The sequence below is a fragment of the Tachypleus tridentatus genome, chromosome 2 (assembly GCF_004210375.1).
Source record: "Tachypleus tridentatus isolate NWPU-2018 chromosome 2, ASM421037v1, whole genome shotgun sequence".
NCBI classification, from domain to species: Eukaryota; Metazoa; Arthropoda; class Merostomata; order Xiphosura; family Limulidae; genus Tachypleus; species Tachypleus tridentatus.
In genome coordinates, this window is record NC_134826.1 from 67,486,609 (window position 1) to 67,514,345 (window position 27,737).

The window sequence follows — 27,737 nt, forward strand, 5'->3', positions numbered from 1 at the left end:
TTTTCATACAGAATAAGGTACAATGAATCCAACAAACCTTTATTATCAGAAGAAAAAAAATGATGAAATTATTAACTGAATAATTAAATACAAGTGATAAGTAATAGATGACAAATACAGTATATTAAAGTCTTAACTATAAGATATTCCAGAATTCATGGTTTTCAGTCAATTGAAAGCAACTATGTATTCCACATTCTCCATTTCAAGTGTTAAATAATGTGTATACAGATTATGTTCAGTATTGGTTCATTAATACTAAATATCACACCATACTGACAATCATTTGAATTTCAATGAAATACACAATTTTGGAGACTTAATTCCACATAAAAACAAAAAAACAGATACGATGGTTCAACTCAGTAGAGGTTAAATACAACCATAAATCCACCCAAATGAAAAATATGGTTTAACACATGTATGAATTAATGACAAAGGTTATTAATCCCTAAGATTTAAGAGCACATGCTAAAGAAACTATCTGTTTCAGAATTGAGGGTCATAATGACATGTTAATGTCAAATCTATTGTTAAACTTCCAGGTCGTAATAACACCTGTTAACAGTAAATTGTTGTTACTTTTCAAGGTCCCAAGGACACTTAATGACAAATCTGTTGTTAATCCACAAAAATAAAGAAAACAGAAGTAGAACTTCTATTTTAAAACATACTTAAAAACATGTTGACGAGAAACGTGTTTGTTTCATGGAAATTTTAGTATAATAGCAGTAACTCATTAATAAAGCAGTTTTAAGTACAATAGGAAAAACTATTACTTCTCTAATCTATCACTATTGTGAATTGAAATGTAGTTGACTAAAAAAGAACAAAAAACGTTCTGTTCATTACTATGGATTATATTTTAATATTTAAAACTGTTTATTTATTCTAATAGTTAGAAATATTGTACACGTTTGATAATTACACTAAAGCAAATTCTGAACATAATAATTCAAAATCAGACCATAACACTTCAAACCCAACGAATTATTCAACATTAACCATAACTATTAACTATCTTTCTTGGTCTCCGAGTGCTCCACTTTTAACTTCTCGGCCTAAATAAATACATGAAATTCAAGATACATTGAAAAAATAGAACTGTCTGAACAATACAGTTACAGTAGACATTAACATTTTCATGTTTACTTTGCTTTTGTGTAGTTTTCTATTAAATGATATGTACTTCACTTACATACTAATAGATTTAGAACTTTTTCATTATTCCCTATTTCCCTTAGTGAACCTACTTTGTCAAATTTTGTTTTTTGTACAAAAAAAGTAAGTTATCATTTTCCTATACTAAAAGTGTATTTCTAATAGGTACTTACCACTTCTAACAAGATTAACTATTTTTGTTCAGTGCTAACTTCTACAGGGTTGCTCGTAAGTCCCTACCCATACATATGTTATTATAAACAACGTTATAATACTAATGATGAGTTGAAGGCAGCTGTTACCACGGCATTTGTAACAATAACCCCTGCTACACTGAGGAAAATGTCTCGCAGAACATGGAGTCACATAATATTATGCAGCAAGAATGAGGAACAGCACACAGATACACTGGATACATACGATATATGGATGGGTAGGGACTTACGGCCCACCCTGTTTATGCAAACTCATTTTATGCATGCCACAAGTCTCATGCTCTCCCCTTTTTTGTATAGTACATTGCAATGTACCTCTCATGCAAATCATCATGCATCATCTAAAGTGGAGGAGAGAAAGTGAAAAGTATTGGAAAAATCCCTCATGATATCTGTGGATACCTTCTGAGAGCCAATATAAAAAAAAAATACCAGTGAAGGTTAAGTGGAAGACTAACAATAGATTCAAATGAAGCTGAAAATGAACAACTTTGTGAGGAAAACAAAGTCAAAGACAGTCGTACATAAATAAGAAGCTTGTCCAAACATGAACAGTGCCAAATGAAAAGTGGAGGTTTGGTAGAGGAGTACAGATGGAGTTACATGTGCATGCCACACCGTTCTTGGTTAACTGATGATTTGCATGAGACGTACGTTGGAATATACTGTTTTAACAAGGGGTTAGTGTAAGGTTTGTGGCATGCATAAAGAAAAATTTTGGATATAGAGGGCAGCAACAAACAAGAATAGCTAATCTAAGGAAGGTAAGTACTGTTGTGGAATAAAATATTCAAAACTTCCTTGTTTGTCATCAATAAGTACATCTTAATTCTACCTGTCACAGTAAAACATTACTTACCTGAAGTATATTATATTCATCCATAAGTTTCATATACTCTTTGTTCACAGACTCAGCCTGTAACTTAATCAATTCCATATCTTCCTTGGTGTTCTCTACCTCTGTAAATAAAACAAGAACTGTAATAATTACAGCTACCTTCTTGCTAGAAACAGTTTGTTAGCACAAATCAACAACTTTACATTTTATTAATTAAATGTACTCAAACTAGGCAAGTTCTAATTATATAATTTAGTACTAAGAAACAAGATAACAATGTACAAATAGATGCTTTATGGACATCAACATTAAAAATATGCTATGTCAACAGTAGAAACATTCACTCTTATGGAAAGGATTATTATTAGTAACCTGTGTCTTATAAAACACTTGTATGAATTATTAATGATGACCTGAATCTAATAAAACATTTACAAGTTGATCTTATGAAGCTGTGGTGTAGATTAATATTAGTGATGTCCATCTTATGAAGCTGTGATGTGGGTTGATATTGGTGATATACATGTTATTATAACATACTAACCTTCTTTGGTTTTACTCAACTCTTCTCTTAATCTGATAACCTCTCTCTCTTTAGATTCCAACTGTATTTTGTCATTGTCATCATTATCTGCAGTTTCCAGTTTGTTTTTCTGCAATAGCAAAACTAAGTATATTTTACCTTCTTTGTTACATGTGATATTGTTTATACAAAATCACATGTAAAACTACTTAATACTTGTAATTAAGAGAAAACTTTAACAATATGAAGACTGTTTAGTGTATATACTATTAAACTCTAAACAAGTAATGTTTCCACACTAAAAGATATTATATTACAATTTGTATTACATTTCACTGGAATATAAGAAGTTTTAAACATAAATAGAATATGATCATATTTATTAGTTAACCAACAAATAGTTTGAAAACTACATTTACTACCAGTTATTTTTTTAGTTTTTTTTTTTTACAGCTTAATTCCACTCATCTATTATTTTTTTATGAAGTCAACAGATTGTATTCCAGATTCTAACTTTCCATTTTAAAACTAAAATTTCTTTTTTTTTTAGTGAATAGCCAACAGTTTATGTGCTCAATATTCAACATACATAAGATTTTACAAGTCTCTCAGAATAACTTCAGAGAAGTCACAAGTTAGGGTTAACTTAATACACAACCAAACATGTATTCCTGATAACCAGTATACATGCTTTTGCCAATTTGTATTATCCTGAATGATATTTAATTATTACACCTGTAGATAAAGAACACTGTTTATTGTAGCATAAGGTAACACAAAATTCATGTTCAGTACCTAAAGGAAAATAAAAGAATTACATCATGATGAAGATGGAATCTGTTGAATTCCAAAACATTTATCTGTGTCTCGTCGTGTTACAATATCCAACAATATTATTTTACCTACAGTATTATTATCACTTTTACTGTGTACACCTGTGAAGCTTTATGTAAGTATAATACACAGAAAGGACTAAATCATTTTTAACTTAATTAGGGCTAGGTTGGAACATTAAGAATACAGGTAGTGTTGTGTGGTTATGTTGCATGTGATTCAATTTCAAATGCACCTAGTGTACTATGCTTCATATTTTAACATAATGATATTTCTATCAATGCACAATTAATACAGACTACCAAGATAATAAGGGTAAAATGAGTATATACAGTTTCTAAATCTTTCATGAGTTTCTCTGCAGTCTCAGAGGCTCTGGATGCTTGCTTCATAGATGCTTCACATTGAGCCAATAGAAGAGCTTGATTAGAAATCAAGATCAAGAGGCGACGAATAATTCTACAAGAAGAAAATGTCAAGTTAGTTCAAAGAAAGAAGAAAGAACGTGTTTTTAAATTTAAACTCAACTTCATTTTAAACAAAACAGTTCCTTAAATATAATACATTAACTGATGAAAACATGGTACATTAACAACTAATAAAAACATGGTACAGTACCATGTGGATTATTTAATACTTTGATGTATTTGTTAAAGAGCTAAATATGGCACATGGGTTATTTAATACTTTGACTGTGTCTGGTCATTGACTGTTTTAAAATTCATGCTCACATCTTTATGCTATTACAGTTCCAAAGAATCTACGAGATCAAATGTAAGGCACTACTCTTTGTGATCAGCAGAGATGTTAGTGTACTCATTCTGTTACAAATGGAAAGAATGAAGCTACAGCATTTCATAAAATTAAGACACAGCAACAAATGAAAGATCTAATAAAATGTATAGTAATTTATACTTACATTGACAAGAAGAGAGATAACACATAACAAACCTTTATATATTAACTGAATATACTTGTAGCTGGTCCAGTGGACCAACCTCATTATAGAAAGTATGATGACTACAATTCCAAACCTAGTACATATATCTACACCAACTGTGGCACACTTTTAGTATAATGTACAAGTCTGTTGTACACTAAACAGCCAATGTTACAAAAGTAACAGACTGTCTGATCCAGACCCTGACAAATCAATATCTGACTAACTCAGATAACTCAGATGTAATGTTCATGTAAAGCTTGCACAGTCTCTAAAACATCTGAAACATATCTACGGTTTACTCAGTATCCCTATATATCTGGTATTCACCTTTTTCATGTAACTAAATCAGTAATATCATAAAATGAACAACAGTTGACAACTATGACATCAAGTATATGGGATCACACTAAATTTACACTGTAAAAAGGTTGTGACGTGCACTTTAACTTCTATACTTACAACCACAAGAAGAGAGCAAATCCAGAGATGTAAAAATTTCTCTCAGCACGAAACACTCGAACATTGCGCTGTAGTTCTGCATCTAAATGGCCATGCTGAGACTCTGTGTTTTTACCCTGGCCATGTTTTCTCATTTCACGGATAGAGTCTGCAAAAAAGTAAAACCATGACTGTAATACACATATTAATTTATAATATCAAGGAAAGTTTTCACTAACACTTACTAAACAACAACTAAAAGACAAAACAAAATATTTGACTACAACTATAAATATGTGGGCACAGCTACAGTGCCTAAAATATCAGATGGAAAATCCACCTACAGCCATAAACATGTAGGCATAGCTTTTTTTTTTCACAGGGTACTATAAATTTTGTAAATAAATTTCTCTTTACTTTAGAAATCTACATTTGTAACACTAAAAATGGAATAAAACAGGTACTTGCTGTGAATGATAATTATATTGCTTCTATCCTAAATGAATCAAATTTCACATATGAATATTTACTGTTATAACATTCTTCTAGAACTGCTAACTTCAATAGTAAGTATGTTTATTTTGTATGCATTACTGTATCATTTGTTTGTTGTTAAGTCCAAAGCTAAACAATAGGGCATCTGTGCTGTTCTCATCATCAATAGCAAAACCCAAGTCTTAGCAGTGTGAACTAAAAAAAAGAAAGGAAAATAAGCAGGTAACAAATGTTTAATATGATTCTGAAAGAAAAACATTACATTCCATATGCTGTCAACAACAGTGGAAACAGGAGTCTTTGTCCAGAACCATGTCCATGTGGGGGAACTAAAATTTTAAAATTACTAATAAATATGCACCTTTTGAAAACTAATTTGTTATATAAACTGAAATTCAATGAAGACAAAAACACTAATATTTTGTTTGTTACAAAATTACATATTTAAAAATTACTGAATCATAAGTAAGTAAATAACACACCTACCTAGGAAGAGAAGTACAAATCCAACAATACATACAGTAAAATACACATGTGCCTGCCTTTTTACAGCTTGGCATAATCTTGACTTGAATATTTGGCTCCATCTATAATAAGATTTTATCTTAATACAGCATCATAAACACTTGGGCACATATGTGTGTGTATTTATAGTCCCAAATGTTTTATTATAGAAAAGCTACATCAGACTATCTGTTGTGTCCACCAAGAGAAATTGAGCCCCCAATTTTAGCATTGTAAATCCAATACTTGTAATTCTAACATCATCATTTAAGTGTTATTTGTATTTACTATTTATAGCATAAAATCATAGAAAATTACTGTTGTTTCAATACTTTCAATTTTTTATTTATTTACAATTTTCAGTTTCTACCCTACAGTTGTTGACACACCACTATATGCTGATTAATACTATTCCATAACTTGATGGTATTAAAGGATATCAACATACAACATTATAAACTGTATCTATTGTTGAATACTTCAATAGAAAACTAAAAATCTGTAACTACAGTTTGAATGTTTAATGAAGTCGGAACAACTGGAGATATTTACTGGTGATTCTAGTTAAACAAGAAGTATGGTAGAAACAACTGTTCTGTGTAGTATCTGATCCTAAGCTACTTGTTGGTGAATATTTTTTATTAAAAACCATAAAATCCTAGCAACTCACTTGACAAACAAAACTACTTATGATTATTAACAAATGGATACAGGGATACAAAGTTAAATGTTGAAATGAACCTTATATTTTACAGAAACATGAAAATGTCAAGAACGAGAAAATAATATTTTCCTAAACAGAAAGATTTAAACATTTTAATGAAGGCAACAGTTATGTTTCAAACAAATGTTTCAGTGTTTATATCTTAATTCCTTCATATCAAATTTACTGCTTTTACTAGTTTTTGTACATTCTATAGTAGCTCTGTATTTAGTAAAATGCATTTTAAAAGACCAACTTGTACCTATTTTAATGTATCAAGAACTATTTTTTCTACAAACAATAAGTTAATACCATATTGCATGATTATGCAACAGTTCAACCAGCTACCATGGTCCACTAAATATTCATGGTCTGTTAAATGTGAGCTATCTTACCTTGTTGGTGAAATTATAGGAAGAAGTAGCAGAATAAGAAATGCTATCTCAGCATAAAGAAATCCAGCTACTAGGGTCCACTGAATGCTCATGGTCCAATATTAGAAACAAGTCCTTACTACCAAAATCTTTATATATTCAAGAAGCACTTCTGTAACACAATACATTAAAAATATAACCTAATGTATACAAATACAATAAATCAATATTAACTTATAAATTCAAATTTTTTGTCAAGTAGTAAGAGATGTTTAACTTTACATCTAACAGTTAATGAGCTGATTAAAAACAGCCAATAGTCTAATACTGAACATGGCAGTATAATAATCAGTTAATATCATTCTAATAATAAATACCACAATTTTAACAGTGGACAGTACATACATCTCTTTGTAACAGACAAAAATCCTTACAGTATTTATCCAGCTGGACAGAGACTTAAGAAGGAAAAATTATACTTTCCCTTTTGTCTTTCTATGATTGTTATTCGTCTTGCAGACAACTGGTGTTAAGGCTACAATTGCAAAATTTGCACTTGTTGCTAGTATTAGTATTGTGAATACATGGTACACACTGGTGTTATTATTATAATTACGTAGTTCACACTGTTATTTAGGTTATAACAACGTGGTTCACAAGTGGTGTTGAGGCTGTAATTACAAAGTTTCCAACTGATGTTGGTGCTATAATTACATAGTTCACATCTGATGTTGTTAGTTTAATTACATAGTTTGCAACTATGTTGGAATTATACTTACAAAATTCACAAGTAATTAATTCAATAAATTACTTCAACACCTAGAAGACTCAAGTGTTTCTTACATATTCAGCTTCATGCCAGGACCAACTAAATTCAATAGTCAGTACAGTGGTTGACCACTGATACCAAATTAGAGATGAACACATCTATACTGTCAGTTTTTGTCAGAAGAGAAGTAAACAACTGATAGTGTGTATAAGACAGGAGAGGTATTTTCAGTTATATTGAGTATCTGCTTTTGTTAATGCTTTGATGGACGACATTAATGGTATGTTTCCCTACAAGAGCTGGAACAAGATGGCTTCATGAGACAAAGTTACTTAACAGTAACCAGGCAGTTTAATTCTGACAAGTTATTTTCAAAATGTTCCTTATAATCTACATGGAATATGCTGGCTATTCTAGTTTTCAATTCTACAAACATGAACTGGCTCTATATAAAAGTAGGCTTACTGATAGTTTTCACTCTAATATATTTCTTGTTACTGTTTATTTCGTAGCATTTAGGCACACTTTTCCATAATATTTGAAGATAAAATATTCCAATTTGTGTCCTGTTTTTGTTTAATTCATTAAAAAGTATTTCATAACATTATGTTCTTCCTTCCATTTCTCAAAAAATTCTACATTTTTTACAGTTTCTTAAAGTACTCAATGTAAAAACTAGAGCATGTTACCATATCACTTTTATACTTAAAAGGACAAAGACAGAAACAAACTCTTAACACATTCTTACAGACCTACAGATTGTCAAGAGATAATATAGAATATTCTCAGTTGTTCACTATAGACTAAATACAAATACTAATGGCATCTAGTGATTGGAATGAAAAGTATATTCCAAATTAGTTCAAGTTTTCCTTATGAAATAACAGCACTATATCAACTGCTAGTGTTGATGCAAGTTCAACCTAATGCAATGGTATACATAAAGAAACTCAAGTTATTCTAATGCTACAGTCTTTATTATATGGCTTAAACTTTAAAAAACTAAAGGTTAGTAATTTATATCACATCTATTTATTCTATTTATAAAAAGAGTGAATAATGATCTTATGCAACAAACTTTGATTAGTTATAACAAACAGAAAGAAAAGCATGACTGAGAAATGAAGGTCTTACTGGTTGGACTACTTCATAATCAAGTGATTGCTATGCCTATTTAGGCTACTGCAAGCTACATAATACCAATTCTTTTCATCTATCAAGCATAACAAGAATATCACAACTATATCACAGATTAAAAACGTCTTACTTGCAGTACATTTCAGTGATTGTGCACATTTTGAACACAGAATTATGTTGATTTGCATATTTATGAAAATACTTATGGCCATTGTATATGACAATGTAGATAAAATTCTTGGGTTAAGCTACTCCACAACCCCAGTTAGTAACACAGAAAACAGTTTTATAGTTTCATCAGTTATTTAGTTGATACCAGCACAAAAGAGAACCACAAATAATATATAGCACACATTTCCTACTACAAGTCAGTGACATCTGGCAAATAATGAGATAGTACTTTAAATGATACTTTTGTTTGCTACTAGGCCAGTGATATTTGAGGTACTACATTAACACTCTCAGCTATACAAGAAATCATCCACAAAGAATATTAAGTTGGCCTCCCTCCCATGTCCATATTCAAAATACAAAAACTCATGGCACAGTTTCATCTGATATGTGCACCATTAATGTTTCTTATTTACCTCAATGAATGAAAAAATTTGAGCTACTTGATGGATTTACAATTTCTAAAAGGTTTAATAAAGCTACACAGAAAATAAACTTACACTATTGGGGAATTGGAAAGAGGTTACTAAACATAATTTTAGGGTTGGTGTACAAAGCAAAAGCAAATCTTAGTCACTAATGGTGTGTTTTAGAGGTTGGTCAGTGCTTGGGCCTTATTTACACTAGAGGTAATGATAACAGCAAAATAAGTGGTTAGTAGAATACAACATTTGATATTTCTACACTTACAGAGTATGCTAACATGCTAAAAGATAACTTGGATAAATTGTTAACTCAGACAGATGCTTGGCAAGTGACCTTTAATTATAATAACTGTACAAAAATATCACAAGTTGAATCACACACTTAATATAAAAACAAACCGATCTTGGCATGGTGGTAGATAAGTCACTCAAACCACCAAAGCTAGTGGTAAAGCTAATATAATTTTATGATGTATTTACTGATTCTACAAATCACCAGTGAGTTCTCAGTAAGGACTCTGTATACAGTCTTGCTCCTTATCTAGGAAAGTCTGACAACGTTCTAGAAATGGTTCACAGAAGGCATGTAGTAACATTATTCTGGGGATGAATGAGTTGTCTTTAAGCTAAAAATCTTACATTTTCTCTTAAAAAAATAGATAAGAGGTAATAAAAATAAAGTTTATAAGATTATCCAAGGGTTCAACTGGTTACAGACATATCAATTTTTCTGGTATATTTGGAAATGAAAGGCTATAATCCACCTAAAAAAAAATCGTTTTTCTGACAAGAAGACAAACATTAGAAATGCCTTGTCAACATGCTCACACAAGTTGGAGGGGAATCAATGATTGCTTGAAAAATAAAAGTGAACTTCAAATTTTTACTTTTAATCTTTTATCTTACATGTAGTGCAAAAAAATATTTAAAGGACCAAAAGTCCCTTATTGGCTGTTATGTTGGTAATAAGCAGTTTTCTTTCCACGCAAATTACCTTGTGGTCAATTTCTACAAGTTAAAAACTAGTAGCTTTGTTATTTAGGCTTTAAACCTAACAATAACCATAGAGTAACAGCATATTATTAATAACGGCTATCACCAAGTGCAAAAACCATTATCCAGTGTCTTGCACATTATATGTTTACTGTATTAAGCCTTAAAAATAATATTAATTTGCTGAAAAAAATCACAAACTTTAAGTTATTCCAAAAAATATTCATTAACAATTAAGCAATATACAGATCTATTAACAAAGATAACTACAGAGTATTATTGCTGTTGACAATGTGTTAATCTACGCAACATAACACCCGGATTAGGTCTAACAAGGTATGTTATATTTCACTAACTGTAACTGGGCGTCTAAAGTAAGGTTTAATGTTCCTCCAGTAGAAATGCTAGAAGTAACAAAATACAACATATTACTTTTTTATTTTACTGATCAGCAATAGTGATTTTACTTCTACAGTAATATGCTTAATTAAACCATGCAACAAAAGGAAAATAAAAATAAATAAATAAACGATTGACCAAATAAAAAACCAACCGATTAAACGTACTCACAAAACAAGATTGATTTCATATTACCCACAATTCCATAACATTACGTTATCACACGCCTCTGTAATAAGCAGTGTAGCTTTTTGTTGTGCTAACATTCCTTTTTAAACATTTCGTTTGTAGTAAAAACAAAATAATTTTAATAAAAATACACATATTACAAGAAAAAGTACACTTACAGGCAAGCATTTGAGAATCTGACAGAATGTTTAGTTTGTAGGCCAACAATATCTAGTACGAATTTTATTGAATGTAAGATGTGATTCGAACTAAACCAGTGATTCTTAACCTGGGTTCAATCGAACCCCAGGGATTCAGCGGAGGTCAAGACACACACACTGTGTGTGTGTCCATTCCGTTCACCACACTCGTATGATTCGTGACGTCATGCTCCACTTGGCCATCTTTGGCTGCGGCTGATCACGTCACATCACTTGGCCTTAATATCTGTGCTGCAGGGAACTTCGTGCACTTAGCAGTTGACTTGTGACTGTAGTAATCGTGCGTCATTTGTGATTTTTTTTCTAATCTTTCAGTCCCTTCATACTAACTATGTCGAGCAAAAACAGAAAGTGGTCGGACGAATACGTACAATATGGATTCACGTGTATAACGGAACATGATGGGAGTCAGCGTCCTTAATACATGATTTGCAATGCCAAGTTGAGCAATTCTAGTCTAGCACCAGCAAAACTAAGAGAACACTCCCTAAAGCTGCATGGAGATGGGAAATACAAGAACACAACGCTTGCTGAATTCAAGATAAAAGACCCAGGTTCGATGAAAAGGTTACTTTGTCTGTTCTCGGCTTTGTACCCATCGACAAACCGATCCTCACAGCATCGTACGAAGTTGCGTACTTGATCGCAAAGCAGGGCAAACCACACACCATTAGTGAAGCACTCGTAAAACCAGCTGCATTGAAGATGGTGAATATCATGCTGGGAAAAGTTGCTGAAAATAAGTTATCCCAAATTCCTTTTTCAAATAACATCATCATCAGCAGAATAGATGACATGAGCAATGACATCTTGGCTCAAGTAGTTGCAGATCTGATTTCAAGCCCAGCAAAATTCAGCCTTCAGCTCGAAGAGACCACCGACGTTTCCAATCTAAGCCAGCTTCTTGTATTCGTGCGCTATGTAAAGAACGACGAAATAAAAGAATATTTTTTATTTTGTAAGCCTCTTGCATCAACAACTAAGGCAGCTGACCTGAAGAAACTTGTGGATGACTTCTTCAGAGACAACGATCTTTTGTGGAATATGGTTTCTGCAGTTTGTTCGGACGGAGCTCCAGTCATGCTGGGACGAAACACTGGTTTTGGTGCGCTGGTGAAAGCCGATGCACCACACATCATTGCAACGCACTGTGTTCTGCACAGGCATGCATTGGCAACAAAAACCTTGCCTTCAAAACTGGAAGAAGTATTAAAATTTGTAGTGGAATGTGTGAGCTTTGTGAGAAATAGTGCCCTGAAGCACTGCATTTTCAGAGAGATATGTAATGTAATGGGCTCTGAATTTAAGGTACTTCTGTACCATTCTAACGTTTGGTGGTTATCCCAGGGAAAGGTGCTGAATCGTGTTTTTGCCATGCGTGTGGAATTAGCCCTGTTTTTGCGAGAGGACCAACATTGTCATGCAGATTGCTTCGAAAAATCTAACTTCATTCTCATTTTGGCATACATGGCCGATATCTCCAATGCTCTCAATCAACAGATGCAGGGCGGTGGATTCAACATCATCGAAGCAGAAGAAAACCTAAAGGCTTTTCAAAAAAAGCTACCATTATGGAAACGACGAACAGAGAATGATAACTTTCCCCTGCTGGACAACTGTGTAAGTAAGATTGAAGATGTGTCTGAAATCGGAGACATTTCTGTACCTGGGGAACTGAAGCAAGCAATTGCCATGCACTTAGCTGAGCTTGCAAAGTCTCTCGACGAATACTTCCCCACTATAGAGTCATATCCAGCATGGGTGAGACAGCCGTTCACGTTTAGTGTTGCGACAGCAGATGTCAATGATGAATACCTCGACGAAACATTGAACTTCAGCAGAGCCAGGTTTAACAGCAACTTTTCAGAACAACAACGTTTTCAACGTTTTGGTCTCACCAAATCGTAGCGTACCCTCTTATTGCTAAGAAAGCCCTTGAGATACTCATACCGTTTGTCACAACTTATCTTTGCGAGCAATCCTTTTCGAGGATGGTAGACATAAAAACGAAGAAAAGGAACAGACTTTGTTGCGAAAATTATATGAGAGTGGCACTTGCCAAGGTGAAGACGCGCATTTCTGAACTTGTCTCTGAAAGGCAACAGCAAAAGTCACATTGATTTGCAGTAAATATTCATTGAGTTATGTTTTTTTTTTTTTGAGCACAGTGATATTGTGTGCAACTGATGCATGGCTCATTTTGTGCACTAATAAAATATCTACTTATGTTTTCAATTTGAAAAAATCATATTTTATTTTTCCAATTACGAAGGGTTCAGTGAATGCAAGTGCAAAACTTCAGTACCTCCAACACGGTTAAGAACCATTGAACTAAACGTAGAACTTCAAATAAAATATTTCAACCCAAGTTTTTCCTGTATATAAAGGCCTGGAATGACAAGGTAGTTAAGGTACTCTAATCGCAATCTGAGGGTCACGGCTTCGAATCCCCGTCACACCAAACATGCTCATCCTTTCAGCCGTGGGGGCGTTGTAATGGTATAATCAATCCCACTATTTTCCGGCAAAAGGTTAACCCAAAAGTTGGCGGTGGATGGTGATAACTAACTGCCTTCCCACTAGTCTTGCACAGCAAAATTAGGGACGGCGAGTGCAGATAGTGTAGCTTTGCGCGAAATTCAAAACAAACGAAACCTCTATATCAGGGGTGGTCAAACCGCGGCTCGCGAGCCACATGCGGCTTTTTGACATATAATGTGCGGCTTGCGGAAATATGTTAGCTGAGTACCTTTTTGCATCACAATTAATATAAAAGATAATAAAAAATGTTCAAGCTTTATAATTATTTACCGGCTATAAGCTGAGAGTTTAATGTTCATGGTAAGTAAATATAGTTAAAAATTTAAATCCTAATTTTAATGCTAGAATTCAGTCAAGAATTAAAGAAATTTCTGATTAGCAAGGATTACGGAGGAACTGTGATGGAGAATCAATATTCATACAAGCTGATGTTGACAATGTTGGTTTCAGTGAGCGTGGCTTGCGATCGCGTTATTGTGGCATGTGTGGCTGTGTTGCGGGTAGTGAAATCAGCGGAGTGTTAGTGTAATAGTGGGCGCTGTAGAATTTGATTGCGTTGCGCGTGTTGAAGCTTATTGTACGTGAAAATTTTGTGAAGGAAGATGGCGTCATCAAATTGTAAGAAGCAAAAGTATGAAGATGAAAACAAAAATTTTAAGCCAGAGTGGAAGAACAATTTTGCATTCACCGTTAAAGGAGGCATTACATAGCCAGTAACTTGAAACGCCACTATGAAACAAATCACAAAAACATTTTGTCTGATTATCCACCTAAATTAGGATTACGGAAAAACAAGTTAACTGTGTTAAAATTATCACTAAATAGCCAGTGGATACGTTCAGTAAGGACGTTGATACAACAACTGAAGCTAGTTTTGTTATATCATGGAACATTGCTCGTGCTAAACGTCCATTTTCTGATGACGAATTTGTTAAGAAGAATATAGCTGAAGTTGTTACGATGTTAGATCCAAATAACACAAAAATTCAGCTACGAATAGCACAAACACCAGCTTCATGTCACACTACAGAGAGACGTATCTCCCCAATCAGTGCTGATGTTGTAGGCGAAGTGCAAAATGATTTATAGAATTCCCTTGCATTTAGCTTATCCTTTGACAAATCTACAGACATACAAGATAACCAATAACTGGCGGTATTCGTTCGTTATGTCTCCACTGATGTAACTGTGAAAGAAGAGATGGTGGCCTTAATGGTACGAAAAGAAACAACTTGTGGTGATGACATTAAAAATGCGCTTAACAAGTGCTGATATTCCATAGGATAAAATGCAACAGATGGAGTACCTGTAATGGTGGTGAACAATGCAGGATTAATTGCACTGATGAAAAGCGATCCCAGCTTTCCAGTATTTCTCCCTATTGATTGCATTATTCATCGTAAACACCTGGCAGCCAGATACTTTAAGTATGAAGATGTTATAAAGTTTGTTCTAGAAATTGTCAATTTCATACGCCTAAATGGAAAGACCCACCGACAGTTCAAAAATTTTATTGAAGAACTGGAGCTTAAAGATAAACCCATTGTGAGGTGGTTGTCAACCAGCAATGTTTTAAATAGGCTTATGGATCTGTTGGAGCCTACTGTTACATTTCATGAAGAAAAGAAAATATTCTATCCTCAACAGGGAAATGATGAATGGATGTGAGATCTAATGTTCCTTACTGATATAATGAATCATCTACAAACTATCAACTTGGCATTCCAGGGGAAGGATAAGATTGTTTCTGATCTTATTCAGATATTTTTCAGCTTTCAGAATAAAATAAGACTTTTTCAAAGAGACATATTATCAAGAAACTTCAGTTACTCTCCCAATCTCAAAAGGAAAATAAATACATTCCCTGATATTGAAATAAAGACCACAAACTGGAAGAATACAAACGTAAATTACAAGGACTGATTAAAAATTTCCTAGACAGGTTTAACAACTTGCAGAAGCTGAAGTCCTCCTTCGCCTTTCTTGTACATTTATTTTTGATTGATGTGATCAATGATGGTTGTCCAATTCTCAAACCTCTGGTTACAGAATCATCTATTGTGGAAATGGAATTAATAGGATTACAGGAGGACCTGAGTTTAAAGATGATAGGTAAATCCCATTCTACAATTGAGTTCTGGAAGCAAGTTCCAGAAATGAAATATCCTGAACTGAAGAAAACCAGTGTGCAACTCATCTCAATTTTCAGCACAACATAATCTCTGTAATGAAGTTTGTGAAGTCGAAGCATTGTGCAATCCTTACAAATCAATACCTGGCGCGGCTAAGTTGTACACCCTTGACAATATATAAGCCGGAATTTCAATGACTCACAACCAAGATAGAAACTCACAAGAGCTCTACTAACAGTAAATAGGCTGATAATTGTATTAATGCGTGTTTGTGTCGGAAAAAATATTATAATAAGACTAAAATTTTGTAAGGTGGTATCTGATTAAAATATCTCTAATTTTATTATTTTACATGTTTTAATCCATGTTTTGATCAGAGAGATATGTAATGTAATGGGCTCTGAATTTAAGGTACTTCTGTACCATTCTAACGTTTGGTGGTTATCCCAGGGAAAGGTGCTGAATCGTGTTTTTGCCATGCGTGTGGAATTAGCCCTGTTTTTGCGAGAGGACCAACATTGTCATGCAGATTGCTTCGAAAAATCTAACTTCATTCTCATTTTGGCATACATGGCCGATATCTCCAATGCTCTCAATCAACAGATGCAGGGCGGTGGATTCAACATCATCGAAGCAGAAGAAAACCTAAAGGCTTTTCAAAAAAAGCTACCATTATGGAAACGACGAACAGAGAATGATAACTTTCCCCTGCTGGACAACTGTGTAAGTAAGATTGAAGATGTGTCTGAAATCGGAGACATTTCTGTACCTGGGGAACTGAAGCAAGCAATTGCCATGCACTTAGCTGAGCTTGCAAAGTCTCTCGACGAATACTTCCCCACTATAGAGTCATATCCAGCATGGGTGAGACAGCCGTTCACGTTTAGTGTTGCGACAGCAGATGTCAATGATGAATACCTCGACGAAACATTGAACTTCAGCAGAGCCAGGTTTAACAGCAACTTTTCAGAACAACAACGTTTTCAACGTTTTGGTCTCACCAAATCGTAGCGTACCCTCTTATTGCTAAGAAAGCCCTTGAGATACTCATACCGTTTGTCACAACTTATCTTTGCGAGCAATCCTTTTCGAGGATGGTAGACATAAAAACGAAGAAAAGGAACAGACTTTGTTGCGAAAATTATATGAGAGTGGCACTTGCCAAGGTGAAGACGCGCATTTCTGAACTTGTCTCTGAAAGGCAACAGCAAAAGTCACATTGATTTGCAGTAAATATTCATTGAGTTATGTTTTTGTTTTTTGAGCACAGTGATATTGTGTGCAACTGATGCATGGCTCATTTTGTGCACTAATAAAATATCTACTTATGTTTTCAATTTGAAAAAATCATATTTTATTTTTCCAATTACGAAGGGTTCAGTGAATGCAAGTGCAAAACTTCAGTACCTCCAACACGGTTAAGAACCATTGAACTAAACGTAGAACTTCAAATAAAATATTTCAACCCAAGTTTTTCCTGTATATAAAGGCCTGGAATGACAAGGTAGTTAAGGTACTCTAATCGCAATCTGAGGGTCACGGCTTCGAATCCCCGTCACACCAAACATGCTCATCCTTTCAGCCGTGGGGGCGTTGTAATGGTATAATCAATCCCACTATTTTCCGGCAAAAGGTTAACCCAAAAGTTGGCGGTGGATGGTGATAACTAACTGCCTTCCCACTAGTCTTGCACAGCAAAATTAGGGACGGCGAGTGCAGATAGTGTAGCTTTGCGCGAAATTCAAAACAAACGAAACCTCTATATCAGGGGTGGTCAAACCGCGGCTCGCGAGCCACATGCGGCTTTTTGACATATAATGTGCGGCTTGCGGAAATATGTTAGCTGAGTACCTTTTTTGCATCACAATTAATATAAAAGATAATAAAAAATGTTCAAGCTTTATAATTATTTACCGGCTATAAGCTGAGAGTTTAATGTTCATGGTAAGTAAATATAGTTAAAAATTTAAATCCTAATTTTAATGCTAGAATTCAGTCAAGAATTAAAGAAATTTCTGATTAGCAAGGATTACGGAGGAACTGTGATGGAGAATCAATATTCATACAAGCTGATGTTGACAATGTTGGTTTCAGTGAGCGTGGCTTGCGATCGCGTTATTGTGGCATGTGTGGCTGTGTTGCGGGTAGTGAAATCAGCGGAGTGTTAGTGTAATAGTGGGCGCTGTAGAATTTGATTGCGTTGCGCGTGTTGAAGCTTATTGTACGTGAAAATTTTGTGAAGGAAGATGGCGTCATCAAATTGTAAGAAGCAAAAGTATGAAGATGAAAACAAAATTTTAAGCCAGAGTGGAAGAACAATTTTGCATTCACCGTTAAAGGAGGCATTACATAGCCAGTAACTTGAAACGCCACTATGAAACAAATCACAAAACATTTTGTCTGATTATCCACCTAAATTAGGATTACGGAAAAACAAGTTAACTGTGTTAAAATTATCACTAAATAGCCAGTGGATACGTTCAGTAAGGACGTTGATACAACAACTGAAGCTAGTTTTGTTATATCATGGAACATTGCTCGTGCTAAACGTCCATTTTCTGATGACGAATTTGTTAAGAAGAATATAGCTGAAGTTGTTACGATGTTAGATCCAAATAACACAAAAATTCAGCTACGAATAGCACAAACACCAGCTTCATGTCACACTACAGAGAGACGTATCTCCCCAATCAGTGCTGATGTTGTAGGCGAAGTGCAAAATGATTTATAGAATTCCCTTGCATTTAGCTTATCCTTTGACAAATCTACAGACATACAAGATAACCAATAACTGGCGGTATTCGTTCGTTATGTCTCCACTGATGTAACTGTGAAAGAAGAGATGGTGGCCTTAATGGTACGAAAAGAAACAACTTGTGGTGATGACATTAAAAATGCGCTTAACAAGTGCTGATATTCCATAGGATAAAATGCAACAGATGGAGTACCTGTAATGGTGGTGAACAATGCAGGATTAATTGCACTGATGAAAAGCGATCCCAGCTTTCCAGTATTTCTCCCTATTGATTGCATTATTCATCGTAAACACCTGGCAGCCAGATACTTTAAGTATGAAGATGTTATAAAGTTTGTTCTAGAAATTGTCAATTTCATACGCCTAAATGGAAAGACCCACCGACAGTTCAAAAATTTTATTGAAGAACTGGAGCTTAAAGATAAACCCATTGTGAGGTGGTTGTCAACCAGCAATGTTTTAAATAGGCTTATGGATCTGTTGGAGCCTACTGTTACATTTCATGAAGAAAAGAAAATATTCTATCCTCAACAGGGAAATGATGAATGGATGTGAGATCTAATGTTCCTTACTGATATAATGAATCATCTACAAACTATCAACTTGGCATTCCAGGGGAAGGATAAGATTGTTTCTGATCTTATTCAGATATTTTTCAGCTTTCAGAATAAAATAAGACTTTTTTCAAAGAGACATATTATCAAGAAACTTCAGTTACTCTCCCAATCTCAAAAGGAAAATAAATACATTCCCTGATATTGAAATAAAGACCACAAACTGGAAGAATACAAACGTAAATTACAAGGACTGATTAAAAATTTCCTAGACAGGTTTAACAACTTGCAGAAGCTGAAGTCCTCCTTCGCCTTTCTTGTACATTTATTTTTGATTGATGTGATCAATGATGGTTGTCCAATTCTCAAACCTCTGGTTACAGAATCATCTATTGTGGAAATGGAATTAATAGGATTACAGGAGGACCTGAGTTTAAAGATGATAGGTAAATCCCATTCTACAATTGAGTTCTGGAAGCAAGTTCCAGAAATGAAATATCCTGAACTGAAGAAAACCAGTGTGCAACTCATCTCAATTTTCAGCACAACATAATCTCTGTAATGAAGTTTGTGAAGTCGAAGCATTGTGCAATCCTTACAAATCAATACCTGGCGCGGCTAAGTTGTACACCCTTGACAATATATAAGCCGGAATTTCAATGACTCACAACCAAGATAGAAACTCACAAGAGCTCTACTAACAGTAAATAGGCTGATAATTGTATTAATGCGTGTTTGTGTCGGAAAAAATATTATAATAAGACTAAAATTTTGTAAGGTGGTATCTGATTAAAATATCTCTAATTTTATTATTTTACATGTTTTAATCCATGTTTTGATCAGATATTTACTAAGACAAATAAATATCATTACAAATATCTTATATATTTTAAAATGGTTTGTATGGGTAAAGAAAGCACTAGTAGAGGAGCGAACAACGTTTTGACCTTCTTCTTCGGTCATCATCAGGTTGTGAATCTGACGATGACTGAAGAAGGTCGAAACGCTGTTCGCTCCTCTACTAGTGCTTTCTCTACTCATACAAGCCGTTTTTAAATATATAATTTTCTCTACAAGTGGGTTCTCTCGTCGTCACGGATCATTAAAAAATCTGTTTTTATCATTTTTATTTTTATTTCTAGCAGTTTCATTTAATGTTAATGAAATGCAAATTTGCATATTTTTCTTAGGTGTTTCCACAGTTCATTACCATATTAAATATGCTCAATATAGTTAAAACAATAATTAGCCAATATTTTGTTAATATTTGGTATATATATATGTACTTTGTGATTATTGAAACTAATACAAATTAACAGTTTAAAAACTACATACATGAATAAATACTATTACGTACATGTAATTTTTAATATTTATATAAAATTTGTGTAGCAAAATGTGCGTGTAACAATAAAAACATATGTGTAATATTTGTTCATGTCTTGCGGCTCTCAAATATCTGAAGTTTATCGTATGTGACTCTCATGTTAAGCAAATTTGGTCACCCCTGTTCTGTATAAACCAATGCATCTCAAACTTTCTCAGTTCATGGCGCTCTTTGTATCTCAGCAATTTTTTCACGGCGCCCCTAGGCAAAAAGAAAAACCTAACAGTTCCGTTTATTAAGTAGTTGGGTCCACACACATTCATGGCCAGGTGGTTAAGGCACTCAACTTATAATCTGAGGGGCGCGGGTTCAAATCCCGTCACACCAAACATGCTCACCCTTTTAGCCGTGGGGACGTTATAATTTTACAGTCTATCCCACTGTTCGTTTGTAAAAAAGTAGCCCAAGAATTAGCAGTGGGTGGTGATGACTAGTTAACTGCCTTCCCTTTAGCCTTACGCTGCTAAATTAGGGACGGCTAGTGCAGATAACCCTCGTGTAGTTTTGCGCAAAATTCAAAAACAAACAAACGTACCAAACAACTTAATACTTAATAAGTATTTATGTCCTAATAACTTGGTAGCCGTTTGAAAGAATAATACACGTAAATTGAAAGTAAAAACAATATTTTTAGTTCATTTTTAAATAACCACAATTACTAATGGGATGTGTGCGCCTGTTGAGCACTGCACAGCTTCTCAAACCTTGGAATCAGATTGAACACCACCACCGTCATTTCCTGTTCCACATTGATTTTTGCGAGGTATTGGTTTTTATTACAGCTACTGCCTAAAATCCAACTTAGCAGAGATATATCGTCGCAAATGGAATTAATTCATGTTTTACTGATATTCAAAACTCATTTAGTTCCATGCTGCCAAATTTTGTTTTTGAAGTCTTGTCACAAGTCAGCTCAATAAGATTTTCTTTTGCAGAGATAAATTCAGATGGGGCCTTAGCCTTGAATAGGCTTGGATCCATGCAAACTTCTTCATTTCAACTGGAAAGTAATTTTCCATTCAGTCACTGGGTTGTGTTAGATGCTCCTCAAAAACAGATTTCAGTTCGTGGGTCATACAAACTTCATTGGATGTAACAAACTGTTGCAACAGGGGGAAACAGTCTTTGTCACCTTCTTCATTCATTTTTTTCCACCATAGTAGTAACTTTTTCTGAAGGCTGAAACCTTCTCTGCGAGTTTCAGAATGTGTGTATTGCTCCCCTACAGAAAGAGATTCAATGCATCCAGTTTTTTAAAGACAAAAATTAGTATCCAAGATGTTTTTATCACATTCGTGTTCTTCTTCTTCTAGATAAGAGTAAAGATACTGCATTAATTCGAACACACAGGACAGTTGTTCCCATAGGAGTGTCATCGATAGCTACAGTAGTACAACAAAATCACAACACCCATCACTTAGTTCGATTACTGAGGGACCCAGAGAGTCGACAGATATCTATATAGAAAATCTAAGAAACGAGAAACTTCGAGAAGTTACTGGCGTAGCCGAAAGTACAAGTAAACAAAAATATGTCTCAAACATTCGAGAACGTCATCGAAAGGAATGTAGCGCGATCTAATGTTAAAAATTTGAACTACCTTGAACTAGTAGTTCGCGCCGTGTCCGACAGATGTCAATACCGCGGTGTTTCCCTCGAAAATTTGAAATATCCCGCGGCGCACGGTTTGGAAACCACTGATGTAAACACTTCAATTATCATATGATATCACAACAAGAAGAGTGGAGAAATTAGGGACAAGATCCCTTTTCTAATACAGAGAGTCAGTACTAGCTCAATTGTTTTGAATGTTTGGTTTAAAATAATTACTTGACTCTCTACAAAATAAATAACAATTCTGAACAGAAATTTATAGCTGAAGATAGAAGTCGACATGTCAGATACATAGTTCTGGTAAATGAGAAGGCCGCGTAAGTTGATAATTGAAGTTGTTAAGAAGAAATGGGTCACTCAACTGACCCAGAATATCACTCGTATAGGACAAATGACTATTTAATCACCTAGCTTGAGGTTATTTTATAATAGGACAAATGGCTATTTAATCACCTCGCTAGGAGTTATTTTATAATAGGGCAAATGGGTTATTTGAATACTCGGGCGAAGTGCACATACTATACTACTTGAAATTTCCATCCTAAAGCCAGCCTGTTATATTGAAATTTAAAACGAGTTATTCTGTTTATGACCCCTCTATTTCTTACATTGAATTAGATGTGAAAGTGAATATTTGTTACCATTCTTAGGTTCACTGTGATGTAACACAGAAGCTTTAACTGGAGCGCTCGCTCTTTTTTTCACTTTCATATTTATATTTAAATACTCTTCCTGATATATTTGATTGAAGGAAACAAAAAGTACGTAAGTCTACGAACAAACATCAAATCATCTAAATGTAAATTATAGTGTTTTAATGTAATATTTCTGTTGATACGACACACAAACAAACTATAGTATATATCCACTTGTAAATAACAACACCTAAGTTTCTAAAAAAGTTGCTTATAGGCTTTCATATAAAAGTATTACATAAGGGAGTTTATCATATGACATATCATTCAGGTTTGGATAAGATGAATTTATTTATTTCTGTCTTTATAATTCTGGGTAATAAAGTTTTAACAATACTGTTTCCTCTGTCGCGGAACATAACAGTACGCTGACACTGCAATCATATTCGACGATATATATGTATACACATTATAGATTTGTGATAAGGCCTCGAATGCTTAGTGGTTAAGGTAATCTGCGAGTATCAGGTTCGAATCTCGTCATCGAGCATGCACGCACTTTCGGCTGTTATAATGTAACGATCAGTCCTACTTTTCGTTGTTAAAGAGTAGCCAAGAGGAATGTTGATTAGTTGACACTGCGATAGCAGACACGGACAGTACAAATAACCCCAAGTAGCCTTGTACAAAATTCCACAAAAAACACTTTGATGAGGAACAAATTTATAAAAAGGATATTACACAAATTTACTGTAATAAATTAATGGAGACCTGATCCTTCAAACATGTTTCCTCTATTTATATGTCATTTCCTTCTCTCTTCAAAATCTATCACCAACTCAAACATATCAAGTTAACTAACCTTTACTTGGCTTCAGTGTTACGTGGTCTTCCTTTGAAGAGCTTATTCTGAGGTCAGAACAAGAGTTTGTTGTTTCCACCGCCACCATTCTAAAACAGTTATATTCTAATATCAACATGGCCGAAAGAAATGGAGGAATTTAATAAAACTGTTTCTAGTTTTGACCACCAGAGTGAACTACACTACAAGATGTATCATAAAGTTCGACGGGAAAAGACATCACTCAAATATGCCCAGAAATATAACAAGAAAGTAAGAAAGTCGAAAAAAAAACTATCTTTTTTTTTTTTTTGGAAGACTGTGGGCGTTTCGTAGAGGAGACCGTCTAGCTTACGTTTCAAATATTAATCTTTTAATTTGTATGTTGAGAACATTTTTATATAGAGGAGCGAACAACGTTTCGACCTTTTTCGGTCATCGTCAGGTTTACAAAGAAATAAAAGAGGTAATTGACCGATAGCTGACTATATGTGTGAAGGGAGTTGTGTAACTGAGTGTAGGAATGTAGATGGCGTGCTTAGATGTTTGATTATATTTATTAATATTGGTATAAAGGTGTTCCTTTGTATCCTATGTTATCACAAACACCACACTAACATTATTTATAAAATACAGATTCAAAGAACACAAAAAGTCACCTTCACACATTTACGAACACTGCAAATCAAATAAACACAACATAACCATAGAAAACATCCAAATACTAAGTAAAAAAACAAACATAAACAAAAGCAAAATTAAAGAAGCCTTACTTATACAACAACTCAAGCCCAAAATAAACCGATACAAAGGAACACCTTTATACCAATATTAATAAATATAATCAAACATCTAAACACGCCCTCTACATTCTTGCACTCAGTTACGCAACTTCCTTCAAACATGTGGTCAGCTATCGGTCAGTTACCTCTTTCTTTCTTTGTGAACCTGATGATGACCGAAGAAGGTCGAAACGTTATTCGCTCCTCTACATAAAAATTTTCTCAACCCAAACCAGCCGTTTTCACATATATATTTTTTCTCTACAAGTGGGTTTTCTCGTTATCACTGAATCTTTCAATCTGACTTTCAATTTTACCGACTGGTTCATAAACCTCAGTTTAGCGTTTTGGTAAGATATGTACTTGTTACTTCTGATTAAAACAAACTTTTGAAAAAAAATCGATCGTTTGATCCTGTGGGAGTCAGTTCCACTTTTCGTCGGTAAAAGAATAAGCCCAGAGTTGGCGGTGGGTGGTGATGACCATTTGCTTCTCCTCACTGTTAAATTAGGGACGGCTAACACAGAGATCCCTCGTATAGTTTTGCGTGAAATTCCAAATAAACCACAACACCAAAAAGTAACCTTTGGTGCTGTCACCTATTGTAGTTAAATGAAATGAACTCTTCACAGTTCGTTTGATAGGAAACATTAGAAATATGTAAGCAAATTGTTTCCTGTAGAATAGTAAATATGACAGATTTCAAATCCTAGTGGTAGGATGTGTAGGATCCGTTCAATTTCTATGAGGATTGTTGTAGGTGAATATAAGGATGTTGTGGGTGGTAACGTCTAAGGAAGGTATTTTATAAAGAGAAATACAAGAATGTTGTAAGTGGTAACGTCTAATAAAGTTGTAATATAAGAAATATAAGAGTATTGTATGTTGTAAGTTGCTATGTTACAGTTTTGGTTTTTAATTCACTATAGAAACAATGAGTCCGCTAAACACAATCAATAATATCACTATTACCAGCAGCTCAGAGTTATATGTGAATCTCGACACAATTTGAATCTTTGTTTTTTACGTTACTGAGTTGGCGTACACCTGTTTTAAAGCTATACTTAAACAGAGGGAGTTGTTGATGATGTCAACATTTTGTACAGTTTTCTCCATTGCTGTTTCTGTTTCAATAAGGTATAATTAAATAAACAATAAACAAAACGTGTGCATGAATTACAGTTCTTTATTTTATCTCACCACTCGGTTACTTGTATATTCTCACGACGAAACCAGCTGGACAACGATATAAATGACCTTTAGAGCAACAGTTCGCCCGCCAGGTGTGCCGAACTGGTTGAAATATTATCTTGGTATTCATAATGACTTCTTTTTTTTTTTAATTTCAGTGCATCTGTGACCGAGTCATTAGTTTAAGAACTCGCTTTGGGTCTTCATTTTTTATTTTAGTTTTTTTTATCACATTGAATGTCCTAGAGTCTTATTTGAGTTTCATGCTTTTACCTAAACATTTTACGTGTAGGATTAATAATAGTTTGTTAAACCATGTTCATGTAATAACCGAATCACTAACATATTCTCCATAAATAAACAATCGCTTTATAATAGGAACGCGTTAATTATGTATATAAAGTAAACATTGTTTCGGCTAACTTCTCAAGCAGCGATTTTGTTTTGTTTGTTTGTTTTTGAATTTCGCACAAAGCTACTCAGGGCTATCTGTGCTAGCCGTCCCTAATTTAGCAGTGTAAGACTAGAGGGAAGACATCTAGTCATCACCACCCACCGCCAACTCTTGGGCTACTTTTTACAAACGAATAGTGGGATTGACCGTCAGATTATAACGCCCCCACGGCTGGGAGGGCGAGCATGTTTGGCGCGACCGGGATGCGAACCCGCGACCCTCAGATTACGAGTTGCACGCCTTAACACGCTTGGCCATAAAAACATAAAACCGTTGTTAAGAAGTAACAATTAACAACATAGAACAGATGTTAGCAAATAAACAATGTAAAAACTGAAAAGCTGTTAATAAGCAACAAGTAACAGTGTGAGGTAATAAACAGTTGTTCTGAAACACAAATAACAAGATAGAACAGTTGTTAATAAGTAACAATGTATAAGACTGAGAAGTTGTTAATAAGTAACAATTAATAATCGTTAAGAAGTACTAATTAGTGTCAAACAATGAACTGTTTTCATTAAACAAGTAACAGTCAACAATGAAAAACGTAGAACAGTTTTCAAGAAGTTACAACTAATAATGTAAACAACAAGTTATTTCCAGAATGTAATGACAGTCTTTTTACAAAATGTGATGATATGCTTTTACCAGGATTTAATGGTAATGTACTTCCAGAAATATATGGCTTTTTTTTTTTTTTTTCCAGGACAAAATTATAGTTGTTCTCAAAATGTTAAATCAGTCTCTTTACAGGGTATAATGATTGTGTGTATGTAGGGTTTAACGACGGACTTTCTCGTTTGAGAATGAATCAACACTGCCCACTGTTGTCGAGACACGTCTTGTTGAAGGCATACTATCCTCTGTTGTCGAGATAAGTCTCTCTGAAGGTATGTATACTGCCCTCCATTGTCGAGACGCGTCTTACTGAAGGTATACTGCCCTCTATTGTAGAAACGCGCCTTACCGAAGACATGTTACCCTCCATTGTCGAGACGCGTCTTACTGAAGGCATATTGCCCTCTGATGTTGAAACGTGCCTTATTGAAGACACACTTACTGAAAACGCACTAGATACTCAACAGTAATGACCAAAATTATTCAAAATTTTCTGAGAAATAACGAGTTTTTGTAGCTTCCGTGGTGAAACTTCCCTGCGATACTCGAGGACGATCAGTGTGTGGATTTTCAAAACCAGTTAAGTCTTTATTTTATTTTTGTGCAAGTAGAAGGCTCGATTGGCTTTTCCTTCTTGGAACATTGCTGGTTCAGCAACAAAGCTGACAAACTAAAGTTTTCTAAAGTTCACATCAAGGGTTAGTTTAGGTCAGATTTACTTCTTTTTTCTTCTGTTATCCACACCAGTAAACAAGTGGTTAATTTCACAGAATAACAGCCAATCATCGTACCAGGTGGTCGTAAATTCGCTGCTATTTGCTGTGTCGGTCGTTTAAAGGCAGTGACTTTACTCAGACTGGTTCAATTCACAAAGAGTTTTCGTAAAGTTTAGGTCTTTATACGATTTACGGACTAAGCAACA

The 27,737-nt window shown here is 34.3% G+C and overlaps 1 protein-coding gene across 7 annotated transcripts; it reads right to left on the reverse strand.

Moving 5' to 3' along the window:
* Positions 1–11,291, reverse strand: LOC143244094 (B-cell receptor-associated protein 29-like). Of its 7 annotated transcripts, none has more exons than XM_076488161.1 (9): positions 10,794–10,877; positions 7,463–7,563; positions 7,050–7,200; positions 5,934–6,034; positions 4,974–5,121; positions 3,904–4,030; positions 2,759–2,867; positions 2,236–2,336; positions 1–1,061 (listed from the first exon to the last, which is right to left on the reverse strand). In XM_076488161.1, exons 3-9 carry the CDS (start codon positions 7,139–7,141, stop codon positions 1,014–1,016), a joined length of 726 nt encoding a protein of 241 aa, XP_076344276.1. In that variant the 5' UTR covers positions 7,142–7,200; positions 7,463–7,563; positions 10,794–10,877; the 3' UTR covers positions 1–1,013. The 7 variants fall into 7 exon arrangements, with proteins under 7 accessions (XP_076344276.1, XP_076344274.1, XP_076344275.1 ...); XM_076488159.1 differs by having other exon boundaries at positions 7,434–7,563; XM_076488160.1 differs by lacking the exons at positions 7,463–7,563; positions 10,794–10,877 and adding an exon at positions 11,270–11,291.
* Positions 11,292–27,737: the final 16,446 nt, after the last annotated feature.

Excerpts from the sequence above, each read along its gene's own strand:
- LOC143244094 (XM_076488160.1), bottom strand. The coding sequence starts at position 7,141 with ATGAGCATTCAGTGGACCCTAGTAGCTGGATTTCTTTATGCTGAGATA. Across the intron at positions 2,868-3,903 it reads TCATGAAAGATTTAGAAACT|AAAAACAAACTGGAAACTGC; the intron begins GTATATACTCAT and ends TTGCTATTGCAG. Across the intron at positions 1,062-2,235 it reads ATGAATATAATATACTTCAG|GCCGAGAAGTTAAAAGTGGA; the intron begins GTAAGTAATGTT and ends GTATTTATTTAG.